The sequence below is a fragment of the Crinia signifera genome, chromosome 6, assembly GCF_055691185.1.
Source record: "Crinia signifera chromosome 6, ASM5569118v1, whole genome shotgun sequence".
NCBI classification, from domain to species: domain Eukaryota; kingdom Metazoa; phylum Chordata; class Amphibia; order Anura; family Myobatrachidae; genus Crinia; species Crinia signifera.
In genome coordinates, this window is record NC_139222.1 from 143529049 (window position 1) to 143550363 (window position 21315).

The 21315-nt window shown below is 44.1% G+C and overlaps 1 protein-coding gene across 1 annotated transcript; it reads left to right on the top strand.

Moving 5' to 3' along the window:
• Positions 1–8952: 8952 nt before the first annotated feature.
• HSD17B1 (hydroxysteroid 17-beta dehydrogenase 1) lies at positions 8953–19418 on the top strand. The gene is made up of 6 exons (XM_083145487.1): positions 8953–9088; positions 13105–13266; positions 13425–13604; positions 15167–15260; positions 16910–17093; positions 19142–19418. Exons 1-6 carry the CDS (start codon positions 8959–8961, stop codon positions 19307–19309), a joined length of 918 nt encoding a protein of 305 aa, XP_083001613.1. The 5' UTR covers positions 8953–8958; the 3' UTR covers positions 19310–19418.
• The last annotated feature ends 1897 nt before the right edge of the window (positions 19419–21315 follow it).

A 21315-nucleotide genomic window follows, 5' to 3' on the forward strand; every position in this document is an offset into this window, starting at 1 on the left:
ATAGCAATGCAGAGATGCCCACAGTACTATATGGATACAGACCATTCCCCTAAAGGAAAAGCAGCACTCACCAGGCTTGAAGATAAGGATCATCAATTTCCCAGCATCCAGCTTTGTTAGTAAACGATAACTTGCCAACGTTTCGGACCTTTCTCAAGGCAGTGGAAGTTAAACAACACATCCAAATATGCGGTAATGCAAGGGACACAACAAAGCTTGCAGGAACTGGGGACATGGAAGTGCTGCCTGGGGCCCTTTTTTTAATGAGAATGAATACTTCCAGGTGCCAACCTGGTTACCCGGAAGTGCCAGCCATGGTGTTTTTGCGGCTGAGATCGCAAGATGTTATTGCAATCAGGGGCGAACAGCAGGCTGTGCAAGTCCATATAGTGTGTGCCTCCTAATGGGGGACCTTAGAGGAGCTCAGGGTCAGAGGGTACCATTGTGGCAACTGGTGTATGTGAGTTGTCACAACCAGACACATCCATCCATTGGCTAAGGATGGGTCACCGGTCCATTGTCTGTAAACACTGAATGGGAGCATGTCACAAGCTGTAAGGAGCACACACTACAGGACCATGTCTTTGCACATACTACTGCAAGCAGGGCATCGGGGGGAGGGGGAATGGACAAACTGATAGAACAAGGAATATTAATCTGGTCGGATCAAAGAGTCATCAAGAAAAACAATCAAAGATCAAAGTCTTAGATCAAAGGATTTAGACCCCTCTCTGCCAGTCCCATGGATTTCCCTTCCCCCCTATTTTGCTCTCACACCACAGGCAGCATCCCGCGGTCGGGATTCTGACTGCCGGGATGCCACATACTGGTATATAGTACCCCGCTGTTGAGACATACTCACCCTTGGTCATTACTATGCTACACAATTTGTCAGGCAGCTTTAAAAAAAATAAAATAACAATTTACATCTCTGCCTTTCCCACTGTGTACCTGTTATTTCTGCCATCTTAGGTCCTACAGTCTGCCTCCTCAAGTTATAAAGTGTCGGCTTGCTCCTGTCTTTTAAAAGGTGAGTATATCAGATATAATTGTTTCAGCCAATGTACAAAAAAAAAATTTTTTTTTTTTTTTTTTTTTTTTTAATGCCTTTACCTGTTCATTCTCTGCCATGTCAAAGATAATGATGAAGAAATGGTCAAGGTGTGGATTTTAATGTAAGGAACACCAGTTTTCTTTACCAATATTTGAGTTTTATATGTTAGATTGACATATTGTACCTTCTCAAAAATGAAAAGATCCACCACCACAGCCCAAATGTTGACCTATTTAAAAAAAAATCGGTACTTGTGGAGTATCACGGCTCCCATCGTATGGCATCGTATGCCATATGTAGTGGCATACGATGGCATACGATGCAATGTTTTACCGATTTTTGAGCATTTTTGCTCAAAAATCGTATGCCATCGCATGGCATCGTATGCCATATGTAGTGGCATACGATGTCATACGATGCGATACGATGTTTTACCGATTTTTGAGCAAAAATGGTAAAAAATCGGTAAAACATCGCATAACATCGTATGCCATATGTAGTGGCATACGATGCGATACGATGTTTTACCGATTTTTGAGCAAAAATGGTGAAAAATCGGTAAAACATCGCATGGCATCGTATGCCATCGATGCGATACGATGTTTTGCCGATTTTTGAGCATTTTAGCTCAAAAATCGTATGCGATGGCACCCGATTTTGCACTGAAATGCATCAGAATGCATTGAAATGTGTATTAAAGTAGTGAAATGCCCCCAAATGCCATTTTTCATAGTGCACCACCCCCACTATCAACGTCAACCCGAAGCGTGGCGAGCGGCGGCGGTACGCGTCCTACGACCTTTTCATACCCCCACTATCCACGTCGGCGTGGAGAATAGAATAGTGTGGCGAGCGCAGCGAGCCACCGAGCCCGAAGCGTGGCGAGCGCAGCGAGCCCCGCGGATACCTGTAAAGCCCGCGAGGAGACGCGTATAGCTGTGAAGGTATCCGCGTCCCCTCGCGGGGCTCGCTGCGCTCGCCACGCTTCGGGCTCGGTGGCTCGCTGCGCTCGCCACACTATTCTATTCTCAACTCCACGCCGACGTGGATAGTGGGGGTATGAAAAGGTCGTAGGACGCGTACCGCCGCCCCTCGCGGGGCTCGCTGCGCTCGCCACGCTTCGGGTTGACGTTGATAGTGGGGGTGGTGCACTATGAAAAATGGCATTTGGGGGCATTTCACTACTTTAATACACATTTCAATGCATTCTGATGCATTTCAGTCCAAAATCGGGTGCCATCGTATCGCATGCCATCGTATGGCATCCGATGCGATCGCATACGATTTTTGAGCTAAAATGCTCAAAAATCGGTAAAACATCGTATCGCATCGTATGACATCGTATGCCACTACATATGGCATACGATGTCATTCGATGTTTTACCGATTTTTTACCATTTTTGCTCAAAAATCGGTAAAACATCGTATCGCATCGTATGACATCGTATGCCACTACATATGGCATACGATGTTATGCGATGGCATACGATTTTTGAGCAAAAATCGGTAAAACATCGCATGGTATGCCATCGTATGCCACATGCGATGCGATGCGATTTTTAGCATACGATCTGCATACGATGCAGGTCGTGGGAGCCGTGATACTCCACAAGTACCAAAAAATCTATACACCCTGTTTGAAGCCACACCCCCACAAAAGCTTCTTCCCAGAGAGTTCCTGAACCTATTTTTCTACAAAACTAGCACTATTGGCCATTTTGCCTAGGATAAACAGTATAGGGCAGCGGTTCTCGAACTGTGGGTCCCAACCTTCTCAGCATGGGGTTGCAACTCCATGATGCTGACCATCAGGCTGATGACTTTTCTAATCTCAGTCAATGATTCAAGGAGTCTAAAAAAAACTGTTCAATTGACTGTTTATATTAGACATAATTGTGTACCCCCACGATACTGCCATGTATGTGCTGTCTGCTGACTACACGTGATATGATGACCTTCTGCAGTAACTTGCTGGGGTCCTGTAATTTTATTTTTATTGTCTGATGGGGTCCCGGAGCAAAATAGTTTGAGGACCCCTGGAATAGGGGTTAGAATAGCCTCAGCACCAAAGGTGTTAAATGAGGAAGCATGTCCTTGTTTACTTGGCTGTCAAGGTTTTAGTGCTGGAAAAAGGATATGAGATAAAACAGACTACACTGCACAGGGTGAGCATCTGATAAGTGCCTTATGGCACATGCAGCTGTACTTTACAAAATATAATGCATTAATACAATGTTTTGGGTGATTTATTTCCATGGGCGTACAAAGCAGATAAACCACCGGCAATAACTGCTTTTCATATACTAAAATTGGCACCAACATGAATTATTTTAGAAAAATGCTGCAGTAGTTGAGATTTCCAATTAAAAGTAAAAAAAAAAAAGTGTTAAAAACCCACTCGGGTATTCTTTCTGAGCAGGAATGGTGCAAGGTTTTTGGCACCCTAGGCAAAACTTGCGCTTACTGGTCCCACCAACCCCCACACACCAATACCGACTTTCCAGAATCTCAAGTGAAGTGTGGAGGTGGACTCTTAGAAGGTCAACACCTGCAGTTTGTATTACGTTCAACAATGATACTCTCTGAGAATCCTCCTTAATTTTGTGATAGTCTGACTCAGAGGAGCCTCTAGGCAGCTGCCTAATGCAAGAGCTAGTCCTAAATAAATAAAATAAAGTAAATGGTAAAGGAAACCCCCATGAGCTATGACATCCACAATATAATGGCAGTCTTTAACTTCCATTTCAGCCTGCATATTGTACTGTTTTCACTATAGATGTAATGATTTTATATTGTTTTGTGGATTTTGTATAATATTGTATACCTTCTTATTGTCCTGCTTTGTAATGTGAATGTTCCATAGAGCCCAAGGCCAGTCTTCTTGTTGCCTTGAAACATGCAAGTGTTTATAAAACATGACCAGCTCTGGAATGCACCCAAATACAAGTCTGCATATGCATTCCTCAGATGTTCTCTATGGTAATGTCCGATACAAAAAATTAATGCAGAATCTCTTACAGTACCTTTTGGCCAAGACGCACAAGGTTTTCTCCAGGTTTCGTTGGTAATGTGGTACTGAACATTAGGGTGTTTATTTACTAAGATGGGTGTTCTGTTTCAGATGGGATGTTGCTATGGGCAACCAATCAGAATCTACTTATTTATTTAGCATCTTCTAGAAGATAATAGATGGAATCCGATTGGTTGTCCATAGCAACATCCCATCTGAAATAGAACTCCCATCTTGGTAAATAAACCCCTAGATGACAACACAATTTTAATTATTCATGGGAAATTGTGTTATCAAAGTTATTTTATTCTGAAGATGCATCTCCTCAGCTCAGAGGGCATATGTAATAAAGCTTGGAGAGAGATAAAGTGGAGAGACATGTACCATCTAGTCAGGTTACAGTCTGTGTTTAAAAAATTGCAAGAGCTAGTTGTTTTTTACTTTATCTGTCCACTTTACCTCTCTCAAAGCTTTGATATATATGCCCCCAAGTCAGTTCTTAGTTTCCTTATCACATGACTTCTGCTTATGAAGAGTTCTATGTATTATAATTCAGTTATTCTGCGTCCAGGTTATATTGAGCAGGTTGTATTAAGCAAAAAAGTAAAAAAAATTTTTTTTTTTAATATTAAATTTTTATTGGATTTACAAATTCAAATAAAGAGTACAAATCAAGCAACAACAACAACAAAAAAAAAACAAAGGGAAAAGAAATAATTGCATACAAAAAAAAAAAGAATAATAAAATAATGTATAAATATAAATAAACATATACATATGCACATAGTTGTTACAACATTACAGGTATCAACTGTAGACTAGGGCATGTCAGGTTGACTAGAGTATACTGAATAAAGGCAAAGAATAAGTAAAGGGACAAAAGTAAATTTTTTGATTGTGATATTTGGGTCAAGTAATATCCTTTTGAATGTGATTTTCCAACACCATGGAGCCTGTCGGCTGGGTGTGGATCATTAGTTCAACCAAAATAAGGTCTACATTGGGAAGGTTTTTTACTGTTTTGTCCCAAATGTCCTTACAGCCGACAAGGGCATAGAAAAAGTGCACTGCATTCCCTCCCATCGCTTGCTACACTCGCCATGCTTCGGGAACGCGGCCTCGATACGCTTGGCACACTATTATTTTCTCACTACACGCCCTGGTGGATTGGTAGGGCATGAAATACCGCTTGTCGGCAAATGTCTGTTAAAAAAAAAAAAAAAAAAACTTGAAAAACCCATGTTGACCTTTTTCATATGTCGACCTAGTGACTGTATACTGTCAGTGGGATGTAATAAAGCCTGGAAGTTCATTGGCAATTATTTACAAGGCAAAGACCTTGTAAACTTCCCGGCACCTCTGGTAAACTCAGACTGACGTATATCACTCAGTAGGGTTTTCTTGGTCTTCTCACCAATGTGCTTTCATTCTCCTTCAATATTGTCCATTCCACAACATCCTTAGCATTCCGATATTGTACAGAACCAACTAATAAGACGGGTCTATGTCAGACCTGTCCGTCATGTAACTTCGCCTTCCCTTTTAAAAAAAGGGAGTACTCCCACCATTTACAAATATTTGCCTTTCTTTCTAAATCTGTGCTTACTAATGATTGGTGGAGAGACATCCTTTTATGTTTGACAAGAGTAGGTACTTTAGGCTTGATTGTGATTTTAACACATGCCAAATAATTTATGTACATACGATTGTTGGCGGTCTTTTGGGGGGGCAAAGTGACAGTTGGTTTTGTGGCTGTGCTAGGCTCAGGGTCTCCATGGTCAAAAATAAACTTCCTGGACCTGCTGACTGGATCAGACAATGAGTTGGGTAAGTTTAAGCTTATGCAGACGGATCCAGTGCTATAGCCATCACAACGAATATTTGGATCCAGCAATTTCAGATGCTGACATGAGGTGTCCATTTCCTACAGATTTTCTGGTGAGCAGCCAGGGGGGAGCAGTGCGGGGGTGATGGGTGACGGGGGGCGGCATGGTGGCAGAAAACACTACTATAGAAACATCCTCCGTTGTGTTATACCAAGATTACCAGCATTATACATTCATGAGCATGGATAGGATGATGCAGTCCTGCGCAAATCACATCATCGGCTGCCCGTACCACCCTCTTTACGAGTCTGGGGTGGAAGAAAAATCAGGATCTTGCCTGCCCTTTCAAAAGGCCAGGAGGGTCACACGATTTTTTGAAGAGTAGGTAGGTATGTCCTTCAGACGCCTCCTGCTGCTTTGTATTTGTATAATATTGTACAGAATCTACTTGCTTCCGAGCAATAAATACAGATCAGCATCATGCCATGTATGCATGGGGCAACCTTTCTGTCTTGCTCACATCATGTCAATTCTCCATATGGTGATGTGTGAGTAAGTGATGGACATGGTAGAAATTTAAGAAGAAAAAAACACCTTTGATGATTTCCAAATATAATCATCTCTGCATAGTTGTTATACATAAGAAAATGTCTCTCCTCTGTGCTATCATTACTCTGCAGGAGAGGAGCATTTTTCAAGGAGTTACCCTTTCATCTATTTCTTGTCATCCATCAGAGCCCTGGATGAGACTAGTTAGAAACATTAGAATATCCAAGTAAAAAATATATAATTTCTGTTCATTGATAACGGTACTTGTTTCCTAGCACGGCCACAACGATTTAGATCGTTGTGGTCGTAAGATAAAAAATCGGATCGATCGCATCGCATGCGATTTGGTCGCATACGATGCGACCGATCCGACCGACCGATTTTTCACCCGATTTTTTTTTTTTTTTCACCAGATTTGTTTCAATTGCCCCCCCAAATGTTACTAAGTGGGCTAGACCCCACGATAGACGTCAACCCGAAGCGTGGCGAGCGCAGCGAGCCCGCGAGGGGCGGCGGTGCGCGTCCTCCGACCTTTTCATTCCCCTACTATCCACTAGGGCGTGGAGTGAGAATAGAATAGTGTGGCGAGCGCAGCGAGCCACCGAGCCCGAAGCGTGGCGAGCGCAGCGAGCCCCGCGAGGGGACGCGTCTAACTTCACAGGTATACGCGTCCCCTCGCGGGGCTCGCTGCGCTCGCCACGCTTCGGGCTCGGTGGCTCGCTGCGCTCGCCACACTATTCTATTCTCACTCCACGCCCTAGTGGATAGTAGGGGAATGAAAAGGTCGGAGGATGCGCACCGCCGCCCCTCGCGGGCTCGCTGCGCTCGCCGCGCTTCGGGTTCACGTCTATCGTGGGGTCATGGCGGGCACATAAAAAATGTGAAATGGGTCATATTGGGCCATTTCACCTTTTTTATCATTTTACCCTATGTGAGATGGACTTAATCAAGTCCATCTCATCTTGTGCCATTATAATGGCACAAGACCGACGCGATCCTCCCGATTTCAATGTTAAAAGATTTTTTAACATTGAAGTCTATGGAAAAATCGGGTCAATCGGTCGGTCGCATCGCGGCCGATTTTAATTGGTCGCGACCGACCGATTGACCCGATTTCTGTCATTCAAAGTGAAAAAATTGTAAAAAATCGGCCACATCGTGAGGATCGTGTCCCTTAATTAAGAGCCACGATCACTCACGATTGTGGCCGTTCTAGGAAACAAGTACCTTGATAACTTATAAAAATTGTGACCGGTATCAGTATTCAGCCACCTCTGTTTTTTTTTTTGTTGTTTTTTTATCTTTTAGAATGGTCAGTTTAGAATACAGAAAGGAAACCATTAATGCTATGGCATGTACAAATAAAAGTAGCTAGAAAAAGTGGAAAATACTGTATCATCATCTTATGCTTGTAAATAGAAGGACAAAGGGCCTGATTCAGACCGGATTGCTTATCTGCAAAGTTGCAGATGACTGCGAGTAGTTAGTGCTGCCCAGACAGAAAAAAAACATGCCCTCTGCAAATCTGCGAGCGAATTATAAAAATATCAGTATCCACTATATTGTTGCACATCTATAGGAAATTCACAAACCATCAAATGATGTTCATACCTCCCAACATTCGGAGATACTGGGGTGGGACGACGCGTGGCAAATGTTTTGGGGTGTGGCCTGTTGGAAAGGGGGCATGGCCTATACTCACGGCGCTGCCGCGAGGCCACGCGCCTGTTTTTCACCGCGGTGGGGGCATGCCCAGCAGCTCTGTGAGCTGCTCCTCGCCGCTCATCGCTGGGTCAACGCAAAAGACAGCTCTTATTGCAAGAGCTGTCTTTAATGATAATTATCGCATATGTTAGATCATATGCGATAATTATGTATGCAGTAGCCGGCGATGGGCAGCGGTAAGGGGGCGCAGATGTAAGAGCATCCCCCCCTATGTATAGTCTGCAATTATGGGGCAGGTGTACTAATGCTGGGTACACATGGAGCAATGCATACTTGGGCGATATGCCAGCCGTCGGTCTGACATATTGTTACCACGGTACCCAGCAGAATGATGTAATGAAGGATAGAATTATCCCTTATTCTGTCCTTCATTACCCAGCACCGCATGGTATATTGTCTGCTTTGGCAAAGCAGCACGGTCAACCGGACAGTATTGCATGTGACCGCTGGAGTGCACTGAATGAGCGTACACCCTGCCCGATTCAGCTGATACGTGATTCCAATTTGTCCAGAAATTAAATAGCGATCCATCATGTACCCAGCTTAAACTCTGGAGAGTGATAAAGAAGAGAGAGTGCCAAACAATCAGCTCCAAGCTGTCATTTTTCAAACAGTCTGTAACATGGCAGTTAGTAGCTGATTGGCGGGTACTTTATCTCTCTCTCATGCTTAGTACATCTCCCCCTAAGTGAGGTGTAGTTGTCCTTGATGCACCAACTGTAGACATAACACAACAGATACCAGTGCAGGCGGATTTTGTGTTATTAGCTCACAAGTTCCCAGGCAGTTTCTGGATGAGACTGTGTCACTGCTTCCTTGGATTTAAGATGGAGAAGAGAGTGGTTCTGATTACAGGATGCTCCTCAGGAATTGGTCTGGGTCTAGCTGTGCTTCTTGCCTCGGACTCTCGCCAAAGATTTAAAGGTAAACTGCTGACATCATTTTCTGTGTGATTAATCTGTTGCAACAGAAGAATTAGCTTTAAGAAGTCTCCTGCCTGTCATACTATTGTGATTCCACTTGCAATGGTACTAATCAGATACATCGAAGATTTATGAAAGTTAAACATTCCAGAACTGTATTATTTAACATTAAATTAACAATTTGATTTAACCATCTGTGCTCAAGCAAGGATATAAAACTGGGACAGTTATGGTGCTTTGAGGACCAAGTTGGAGACCCATTGCCCTAAACCAGTGTTTCTAAATTCCAGTACACAGACATGATATACAGATCTCCTAGTTGGTGCACAGGTGTATGCATTATTGGATGACACATTTTAAAAGATAAGCAGGTGGAGCTCTTTTTTTCAATTGCAATACTGAGATCTATGAAACATGTACAGTTATACAGTGGTCACCCCTTTTATACCACCTTAATAACCCAGGTTGTTAGTAGGACAACCTGGGTTGTTGCTTAGAGTAAAAGGGTTCCTGAAAAATCATTCAGGTCCAGTGACGCAGTTAGCAGGGCAGGGAAAATGGGTGACCCGGTTCATCTGACAAGGGTCCCATCTAAAGCATAGGTGGAGTACTTCGCTGAAGTATTTTCATGGCTATAATGTAGCTTTCTTTGTAGTTTGTGGGAAGGGGGGGGGGGTGTTCTTAAGCTGAGCACACACACTAGACTAGACAATATCTTAAACAATTTGGCCAATTCCTACAGTCCAGAATGACAAATTATTCAAATTATCCAGTGTGTGTGCGCAATGGGCCTAATTCAGACCTGACCGAAGGGTTGTGAATTTGCACAGCAGGCTATTACGATACACTACGCCTGCGTCTAGGCCGCAATGTGTGTGATGCTGTACAGCGATAAGCCTGCTACTCTTTTTTGGATGGCTACTTGTGCGCAAGGTGATTGACAGGAATACGGCATCTGGTGGGTGGTAACTGCCCATTTCATGGGAGCGCCAGATAAAATGTAGACGTGCCTATGGAAGACGCAGGTGTGCCCAAGCATGTTAGGGGAGGGTGTGTGACGCTGTCTCTGGCCACAATCAGTCTGTTTCCATCGCAGCAGCTGAGTAAATCCAGGGCTACTCTCAGCCTGCACACAGTGGAATAATTATTAGATTGGGGGTGGCTTGTGAATGGATTTGGAAACATTCGCACAGGTGAGAATAGATTTGCAAGGCGGGATTTCACTTTGGCGGGGAGGTGTGTACCTGATCGCTGTGTGTGTGTCTGACATGACGTCAGCGCCTGCCCTCAATTCAAAAAACATTCATTTTCAAATGGGATGGAAGTCCTGACTTTACTTTTCATTACGACCAGAAGAAAAATCATTTGATGGTGAGTGACCATCGAATGATTTTTCCTTTGTGCGGCCGCATGCGAGGGGATGTTAGTATACATATCCCGTCACATGCTAGCAAGGGGATTCAATCGGCGGGGGGCAATTATCTGTTCGCTAGGCTGCCAACATACGCAGCCTAAGGAACATGACTGAATCAAGCCCAAAGGGAGTTACTCTGCATTGCACAACTCTCTGCGCTAGGGCACATGCAGGACTATGCCAGAGGGCTGGCCTAGCAAAACTCCTTTTAACATCCCAATGTCCAATCAGTTTATTGGAAATTTCATTGGCATCTAAACATCAATTTTAAAATCGGGCGCCCAGATACTACATAAGTACCAAAAAATATTTATGTATTTGCATCCAGATGATTTTTTTTTGGTACTTATGTAGTATCTGGGCGCCCGATTTTAAAATCGGGTCGGAAAAATTGCATCGAATCGCATCTGATATCGCATGCGATCTGATGCGATTTTCCATAGGATTCAATGTTAACATAGTCCTGTTCATTTCCCCACTATGCGTGGTGAGCGCAGCGAGCCACCGAGCCCGAAGCGTGGCGAGCGGCCGCGGATTCCGTAAAATGTTTTCTGCGTCCCCTCGCGGGGCTCGCTGCGCTCGCCACGCTTTATAAAATCAACTCTATGCCCACTTGGATAGTGGGGAAATGAACAGGACCTTGTTAACATTGAATCCTATGCAAAATCGCATCAGATCGCATGCGATATCAGATGCGATTCGAAAATCGGCAGCCCAGATACTACATAAGTACCTTTTTTTTTATTTTAAACACCTAGGGCGAGATGCATTAAAGCAGGCATGTCCAAACTATGGCCCTCCAGCTGTTGTGAAACTACACATCCCAGCATGCCTTGCAATAGTTTTAGCATTCCCTAATAGCAAAAATGTGGCAAGGCATGATGGGACTTATAGTTTCACAACAGCTGGAGGGCCATAGTTTGGAAATGCCTGCATTAAAGGAAAAACAGCGGCCAAACCTCCGAAAATGCCGTTTTCTAAGGTTTGGCCGCAGCTCCTTTATGCAGCAAGCCTGGAATGAGAAACATTCCAGGGCTTGGATGCTGTGGACAACATGATTTTAAAATCAGCGTTGCCCATAGAAGCCTATTGGCTTCTATCGCAGTTTTCTGCTGTGAGGGATCCAACCGGATGCCCAGCTGCATGTGATGCATTCGACGCATGTGCTGATAGGACTCCAGGTACAAAACCTGAAAGTCTTATCATCGTAAAGGACGGCTCTTACTGTATGAGCCGTCCTTTGCAAAATTCATCATGCATACGGCGTTAGTAAACGCCGGTATGCATGTGGAGGCTGGTGGCAAGCATCACAAGATTCTTGCGGAGCTTGGTGCATCCCGCCCATAGGGCTGGATTCTCTAATAGCCCCCGCTGCACATTGCCGGCATTCACATTGTTAATAATCGCATATGCAGTAACATATGCGATTATTAACACAAAGGCGATGGCTGGCGATGTGCAGCGGGTCCCCCTCCCTCCCTGCACCCTTATCCAGCTGCCAGGGATCCGTTTCCTCCTCCCTACACCCGGAAGCTGTGCAGGGAGGAGGAGGTCACTGGTCTGGGCAGCACAGCAGGAGGCTGCCCGGACACAGATGAGGGGGATGTGGTGCGGATCGGCCGGGGGGCGCGCGGGGCAGTGTGGGACATGAAGGAAGCCCATAGGCTTTCATGGGGTTACGCCATCTAGAACTGGCGTAACCCCCCGCAGCGAAGCCCCGGCGGTGGGGCTTTGCTGCATATGCAAATGCGGTAAAAACCCAGAAAACTGGGTTTTTACAAAAAATTTTGTTTGGAGTATCTCGCCCATTCTCTAGTTTGCTGAGCTACATTTATTTTACACTGTGCTCTATCAATTTTACACAGAGCACTCCCACTGGACTTCGTCTATATAATATATAGCTGCTTCTACTCCTATTGTCACTTACATTTATGAAATGTACACTTATTGACTCAAGTAGGACCATCACTCGAGTATAAGCCGAGGGGGGCCTTTTCAGCATAAAAACTATTCTGAAAAAGTAGGCTTATACTCGAATATATATGGTATATTTATATCCACATAGAACAGATATAAATTGCCAATTATATAAGGGGTGATCTCACATGCCTCATTGAATCCGTTTGAGTAAAACGTATTAAGGCTCAGAATCCAATATGTCGGCCAGTAAATTAAGTTTGTCTGTCTCACCTGCTGGGATGTGCAGAGCCCGACGTGCCCTGGAGGGCTGTGGGAGGAGACCACATCTTTCTGGCCAGGCGCCACAAAATGTGCAGTGGCTTTGGTGGACTCCATGCACACCAGCAGGTATTTATTTGGCCGTGAGTGGGTAGGCGGCAGGGACCTTAGAGTGGAAGATGGTGCTCACCAGCCCCCCACTGGCACCACCCAGCATGGGAGGTTACATCAGCTGTCGGTGCTCTGTCAGGGGAAGAACTGTCCATGAGAGGAGATGTGTGCTAATGGTCCCCCTACATTCAGGAGGACACAGCCTGCCTGACCTCCACTCCACTCATCCAACATTGATCTGCTGGGTCAATATATCAGTGAGCAGAGGGGATGAGCAATGTGGACAGTAAATGCCTCTTCCTCTGTTTCTCCAGTGTATGCCACCATGCGGGATCTCTCTAATAAGGAACATCTGCTGGAGTGTGTACGTGACTGCCATGTGGACACGTTTGAGATCCTGCAGATGGATGTCACAGACCGACAATCTGTGTTGGACACAATTGAGAAGATAAAGGAACAAAGGGTTGACATTCTAGGTGAGAAGGGATATATATATTTATATATAATGTATATACACATATAACTTATAATAAGATGTGATGTCACAAGCGTTTTTCGTGTGTATTAATAAATGAGAGATCAAATAAAGGTTATCAGTGCACCTCCCCTTACTCATTTCTTGCTAATGGCACAGTATGTAACGCTGGTATCGGTTTGATGGGACCCCTGGAATGTCACACCTATGACGCAATGAAGAAAGTCTTTGATGTCAACCTGTTTGGGACAATTAGCACCATCCAAGCTTTCCTGCCTGGGATGAAGCAGAGGAGGTCTGGACGGATAATAATATCTAGCAGTGTTGGAGGGCTGCAAGGTAAAGGAAATATTCAGCAATGGCATTCGATATTTTTACACAGTTTCTTGCAATGTTGCATAACACTGAAGCGCTATACAATCTAAGGGGGATATTTATCAATGCATGGAGAGAGATAAATTGGAGACATACAGTATAAAGCATTAACCAATCCATTTCTAACTTTCATTGTACATGCTGTGTGTTTAACAAATGACAGTTAGGAGATGATTGGTTAGAACTTTATTTCTCTTCACTTTCTCTCTCCATAATTTAATAGCTAGCCCCCTAAATCACTGAAATCACTGAAAGTACTAACTTCAAGTTTGGTTATTTGAAAAAATTGTTTTGTACATTTGAAAACATGTTTGTGTCTTTGAAACATTCATTGTCTGCTTGACCATAAAGGCCCATACCTACAGGACAACTTTCTCCCTGTGCTGAGTGATCTTTTATAGCACAGATTGCTCAGCAGACATCGCTGACACATATGCTATGCACCAGCAATGTGTGCTGAGCGACTTGTCCTGACCAGTGTTCTCTCATGAGAACACTGGCGATCTGACTAGATATTTATAGCATGAGATGGCTACACGAAGGACCGCACACCTGTCGCTCGGGGGCTTATACACAGAGCGATCTGTGCTTCATTTCTAAACAATTTTTTTCTTATGTAATCAGATATATTAAAATGTAATTTCTGTAATATTTGAATACTTATTAACTCTATCCCTCTCTCATATGCAAAGGAATAGATATTAGAGTTAGTCATTTTATAGGCTGAACCAATATATAGTCAGCCAGGTAGGTACTGATTGACTGCATATTGGTTCAACCTTGTGTTGCAAAGTACTAGTAAGCCCTCCCGAAGCATATGCTTGGAAAGCTAGTATGCTACCTTGTGATGGCCTCTGTGCTTGTGTGAGCGAGAAAGAGATGTAGTTTTGCTCACTGCCAACAGATGGCAGTGTTTCAGAGACACACAAATGGACACTAGACATATATATATAGATATAACCCTGCACCATTAGCATACGCATCAGATTTATGCTTAATAACATTACCACAAATACAAATGGGATACATCCTGTCAATTACAGCATGCATAGTGGCATTAAGAACACCGGTCTGCATGTAGAATTACGATAAATAATCTGAAAAGAGCTGCAATGATCCGATTGGCTTCCTCTCAGAGGAGAATGCAAAAAGAAGCCCATCAACTTCTATTAGGTAACAACACCATCTATAGATGGCATTGCCTACCAGGTACAAGCAGTGCCGGCGCCACCACTAGGCAGCTTTAGGCATTTGCCTAGGGCGCCGGCCACTGGAGGGCAGAAGTTAGGAGCAGGAAGCCCCCCCTGGATGGAGGTGAGCGGCAACTCTTCCCCCCAACCCTAAACCAGACGGCCCTGGGTACAAGCCTTTATTGATCTATTACAGACTTTACTAAATGGAGCTGTCTGATTTTTATGTAACTTGTTTTCCCTGCAGTAATAAAGAAATGCTTAGTGTGCTGATCTGAATCAGGCCCATAATATAGCAGTATAAGAAAGCATTTTAAACACTATTCTCTATTACAGGTGTCCCATTTAATGATGTGTATTGCGCCAGTAAGTTTGCAGTTGAGGGGTTCTGTGAGAGCCTGGCCATCGTTCTGCACCATTTTAATGTACAGTGAGTATATGCAGGTTATTTCTGCAAGGAAACAGAGTACAATATCATCATATAGCCATTTGGAGGGTTTTCTTTGCCTTGAATTTCCTCCATATTACACCATTTTACCAGTTACTTTTTGTAATATAATTTCTATATACAGTGAACAGTTTACCAAGGCAGTTCAAGCGTCGATATCGCCTGGCCAAATAGACAGTGCAGGCAAGAATATTCTTACTACACTGTGTATTTGGCCGCGGCTTCTGGGGCTGGCAGGATGTAGTTAGCCATCTCTCTGACTTGATAATTACAGGGCACAGCTGAAATCGCAGTGGCTGAGTCCCATGTGTATATGGCTTGGGAGTAAGCCCAGTAACATAGTACCACAGTGTGACTAGCGAAACTTTGCAGCAATATGACAGTAGCCTATGGTCCTCTGCAAGTTACCCTTAAAATGTTTCATTGCCTATTGCAGGCTTTCCCAACCACAGTCCTCAAGGCACACAAACAGTGCAGGTTTTGTAGATATCCAGGCTTGAGCACAGGTGACTTAATTAGTACCTGAGTGATTCTGATTAAACCACTCTTTGCTGAAGCCTGGATATCACTAAAACCTGCACTGTTGGTGTGCCTTGAGGACCGTGGTTGGGAAAGCCTGGGCTATTGCCACAAAGTGCAGCAAAAAGGTATATAACCTCCAGGCATGAGGGCTATGGCCCTTATTCTAGTTCACTCTTAGAGGCAAATTCCTTCTCAAATGGACAAAACCATGTGCACTGCAGGGGGGCAGATATAACATGTGCAGATAGAATTAGATTTGGGTGGGGTTTTTCTTCAAAATGAGATCTATATTGCAGTGTAAAAATAAAGCAGTCAGTTAGTACCCCTGCACCGAAACAAAATAAGTCACCCAAATCTATCTCTCAAACCATCTGCCCCCCTGCAGTGCACATGGTTTTGTCCATCTGAGAAGGAATTTGCCTCAGAGTGAACTAGAATAAGGCCCTATGTTCATTAAGATGCACTTTTCAGAGCTAACTCATATTCAGTGAGTATGGTTAATATTAATAACAATGTGCACAGCTGCGGTTTAATGACCTCCGTCGTCTGTACATGGAGCTCAGTCTGACCTTCTCATTAGCGACTGCATGTACGGAGCGGGGGCAGGTGACTTTACTGACCAATATCAGGAACGATCTTGTGTGTGTGCACTATATGTTTTTCCTGCTGCACCTCCAATAAAGAAGTTAACTATATCGGGAGCCTCGGAAATTGTTCCAGTGTGTATCCAACATTAGACTGCTTCTAGGTCCTGCAAAGTCTGTAGACCCTATAAATACATATGGGGGAGTGATATAACACAGTGTGCTCTTGCTGCTGGAATTTCAGATTGCTAACCACTCTCTGGATTGTCAGTTCCGCACGGGGAGAAGTTTCCTCCCCCTGAAACCAGCAGCCCTGTGTAAGATTAGCAGAGATAGATGAGGATCCTACTCACTGAGGGGTGGAACCAAGAGACGTGCTTGCTTGTCTACATTAAAAATATGGCAACCATAGACCAGAAGCTATCACATGGCCATCTAAGGCACATATAGAGGGTTAAAACTGAAAAAATATGATATGTGTATTACAGACTGTATTTTATCTTTATGTGCTATCTTCCCTTGAAGTGTGAGCCTCATTGAGTGTGGACCTGTCAATACCAATTTCATGAACAACCTGCAAGTGAATGACACCAATGACCGCCAACTCGAGGGTGTGGACAGTGAGACTCAATCCTTGTATGCCCAATACCTGCAGCATTGTCAGACCATCTTCCAAGATGTGGCTCAGGACACAGATGAAATCTTGCAGGTTTGCCTATCTCAACTGCTCCCATGTACAAGCTACTCGAATCCTCAAATATTGTGATACACAGAACCTCAGTTTAATATTGAAGATAACTAAGTGTTTTACATAATACCCAAGTATAATGCTGTACATACACTACAGTTAGGGTTTTGGTGTTAGGTTTAGGGGTTAGGACCAGACTAACCTCAAAAAAGACATTCTGATCATGTCCACAATTTATCAGTGTCAACATGGAGAATATCAACATCATTTCCCGGATAGCAATAAGACATGTATGATAATATACTGCTTTAATTGTAGTGTTAGATTGTACCTATAACTTTAAGTTGATGTCTATTTTTTGAACTCTTTAGGAACCCTCAATATAAGAAATTGTGGGTGAGATTTAATAGGATGAGAGATTCAGAAAGTGAGAGATTTTGGAAGAAATCTCCAGTTTTTTTAAAGCAGCAATCATTTACACTGCAAAACCAGTTTGATTTTGCAGTGTAAATGATTGCCGCTTTAAAAAAAACCTGGAGATTTCTTCCCAAATCTCTCACTTTCTGAATCTCTCATCCTATTAAATCTCACCCAGATTTTCTGCACAGTTAAGCAAACTGAGGACTTGATTCTGATTCGTACACAAAAGGCCACACAGCACATATCTTTCAGGCTAAGGAATTGCTAAGCCACCTCAGCAACTGCGAACACATATGTAGCATTGCTGCAGAAACAAGGAACATTCATTCTCTGAGTGAGTCTATGGTTATTATGCAGGCAGGTCTTGGGAACAGGGCTGCTGGCGCCAGGATTGGAGCTGTAGGCAGAAACGTGACGGCCGTGACATGCCTGCATTTTTGCCAGCATTTCCCGTTACCTTCCCATGAGCAGCACTGCAATGGTAGCTTGGCACATGTGCAGTGCGATCAGGGTGTATGCATAGTCTTCTGATGAGCACTGAGTTGCATGAACATCGGCATTGCATGCAAAATAGAATCCCGACCCAGAGTCCCAAAACATGTAACCATCTCCACCATCGATCGCAGAGATCCAATGGTCCTTCACCATAGATGAAGATAGAGAAGGCAACAATGGGTTTCTTTCCTTTCTGGCACATGGACACAAATATTAGTACTTCCAACTGTTCACAGCATGTGATTGGACGCACTTCTACCTGGAGAACAGAAGATCTCCAACACTGTTCTTGGTCACTGATATGGCTGAAGCAAGCAGTGTTTGACCTATTCTATTCCCCTGGCCATACTTGAATCATCATCCCATTCTGTAAGTGCATAGACCTGTAAGTATTACATGGCCATTACTTTTTAATGTAGATTACTATGGAGAACTTCAAACTGCAAAGATAAATGCTGTTCATGGTTTACACATTTTTGGACTCAGTTTGCTTAACTTCCCAAAGGGAGAGAGGATGCAAGGGTATGGCTGGAGGTTTAGGACCTTATTCTGATTGACTGGTGAGGCTGCAAAACTATCAGACACCGCCCTCAGTGCAGGCTGCCCCCCCCCCCTCGCACACCTGCGAATGGATCATTTACATAATCATCCATTCGCAGGTGGGGAAAAATGATTCGATGGTCGGCGACCATTTAATTATTTCTCCAGCGCTCCCAGTTCAGAGACACCTTTATGGTGTCTCTAAACTGTGGGCGCCCTGCATCACCCATGCGGTGATGTCAGCTGCCCGCCCCCCGCACCTGTGTCACGGCCTTTCATGGGAACGCCCACGAAACGCTGGGCATTACCACATGCTAATGGACCGAATCAATTAGACTAAGGTCCTTAGGGTGGTGTGCTAGGCCTGCATGAAGATGTGATGTCACAGATTATCTCCACTCTGCGGCTTAGATAGATCCCTTAATACTTCAATGTTTGCAGGCTTTAACTACAACTTTGTCTGTTCTCCCAGTACTGTACTTAACCCATATATTCAATATTTGAATGTTTTTTCATTCAAACATTGAATATATGGGGTTAAGGACTAAATTAAAGCTGTATCTGGTATGTGGACAGTATTTATACATGACTGTTATTTTATGGGTATATTGTAGGTTTTCCTTGAAGCAATAGAAGCTAATGTGCCATCCCTGCGATACTTCACCACTCAATTCTTCATGCCACTGATCAAGCTGAAGTTATCAAGTGCAAATGGATCAGCGTATGTCCACGCCATGCACAAGTTTGTGTTTTCTGGATCAAAGCCAAAGGAGGAACCTTGACCATGGCTATTCTTGTAACATTGCGACCTTATGTCCATATTCTTCTGTATTCTGGGCACAGCCATATAGCCTGATAAAATCAGTTATAATAACAGTTTCTCAAGTGGAATGTCTGAAGTCTTTAATATTTTTCCTTGACCCTGAAGTTCATGATGGTGCCTTGCCAGCAAGATTCAGCAGAAGAAAATGTCTCAAAAAGCATTCATTTTAAATGATAGCAATTGTGGCAGTGTGCCCTCTGCTGGTGGTAAAATAGTACTACATGGCATTAAGTTGACTATCATGATAAAATATCCACACTGTTCAGGAAAATTTGAAGTTGCACAACCATTTACAGCTCTTACAATATTGCTGAAATTTTAAAATGTATAAATCTCAAAGTATTAAAAAAAATCAACAAAGAATATAAAAATACATGTCACATAGGGCCTTATTCTGGTCTGTGTGGCCGGAGCCGAATATGCGGCCAGGACCGTGCGTCCTAAACCCCGCCTTCCGTACGGATCGCTGACTCCGTCCGAATGTGGTAAGCCGCTGACCGCACGGAGCACGAGTGGATTTCTCATGGATACACCTCCTCCATCTCTTGGAACCTCCATCGAGGTACCATCGAATGCAGGACCGAGTGGTCAGGCAGCTCCCGCGAGCCCTTCACGCCCCTCTCCTCCCCCTGTTCGTAGTGTAGACAATTCATGCAGAATTTGGACGTATGTCCTTTTCGCACATGCGCAGATATGCCTCAAACACAAAACATCGGCGGCCCGAACGCACGCGGATATATCCGCACCAACCAGAATAAGGGCCATAATGCTGAATTAACAATATAACTCAAAAAGTGTAATTTAAACAGCATTCTTTCTGTGACCGCAGATAAATGAATACTTCCCAAGGGTTCCTATTTTAGCAGGAGAGTCCGACATTTCAGACACTGTCCCGCTGTCCCTTCTGGCTGCAGGAAGGCAGTGGGTGATCTCTGGATGGCTGATGTGAGCATGGGTACGGCATCTAAACAATGCAGTGAAGTGAGCTTGGAGATTGCTGGGCACACTCCAAAAACGATGAAAACAGGAAATGTGCAGTAAGGCCCTGTCCTTCCAACCAAGGTCCTGCCCCTGCCACCGGAGGCTAAAAACCCTTCTGTCTGTGCCCGCACCACCCCCCCCCCCCATGGTGGTGCCATGTGCACTAAGTAACATGCTGTGTTGCAGTAAATTAAGATAGAACAAAGAAGAACACATCACAGGAGTGGGAATGGAAATTAAATAATGCCATACTGGGCCTGATTCAGACCGGCTCCCTAGGCAGCGTACACTTGCTGCCTAGCCAGCGGTTAGGCACCGTCCACCACATCGACGAACGCATGGCACCCCCCCCCCCCCTTGCCGCCGGTGATGTCCTGATCACATCCGTCGCATGGGGCCGAAGAGGAGAGAAATCATTTGATTCACATTGAATGATTTCTCTCCCCATCGCAAATCCCGCCGCTGTTCGGCAAAAAAAGGGGACGGATGATGATGTCATGTGAAGTCAACCGCCCGCCCCACACAGGATTCAGCCTACCTACGTTCTCAGGGGAACGCCCAGCATTTTCATGTGGACGCTTATAAAACACTGGGAATTCCCCTGCAGCTGTTCCCGGCCCTTCCCATAGTGTGAACGCCTCGGTGAGTGTGATACTAGCTGAAGGTGTTCCACAGCGAGTCTGCACATTCTTTATTTTCACACATAGGCACGCGCAGACCCGCAATATCGGTCACTGGGCTGAATTCAGTCCATACCAATTAAATCAGAATTAGACCCCATGTGTGAAAAGAAAACCACATGCAAAAGTACAGAAAAAGTAACACACAACACTAAAGTGAAACTGCTTGCACAATAGAATAACCATGATTGTGTGTAAAAATAGTGTATTTATAAAAAAGCATATACAAGATGAATAGCAATCTATCAAGTGAATGAACTTGCATTCTGCATTTTAAACTGGTCAAATATTATTAAACGTTTAA

Coding starts and splice junctions, on each gene's coding strand:
- HSD17B1 (XM_083145487.1), top strand. CDS start 8,959: ATGAGACTGTGTCACTGCTTCCTTGGATTTAAGATGGAGAAGAGAGTG. Junction 13,605..15,166: donor CAGTGTTGGAGGGCTGCAAG/GTAAAGGAAATA, acceptor TCTCTATTACAG/GTGTCCCATTTAATGATGTG. Junction 17,094..19,141: donor ACACAGATGAAATCTTGCAG/GTTTGCCTATCT, acceptor GGTATATTGTAG/GTTTTCCTTGAAGCAATAGA.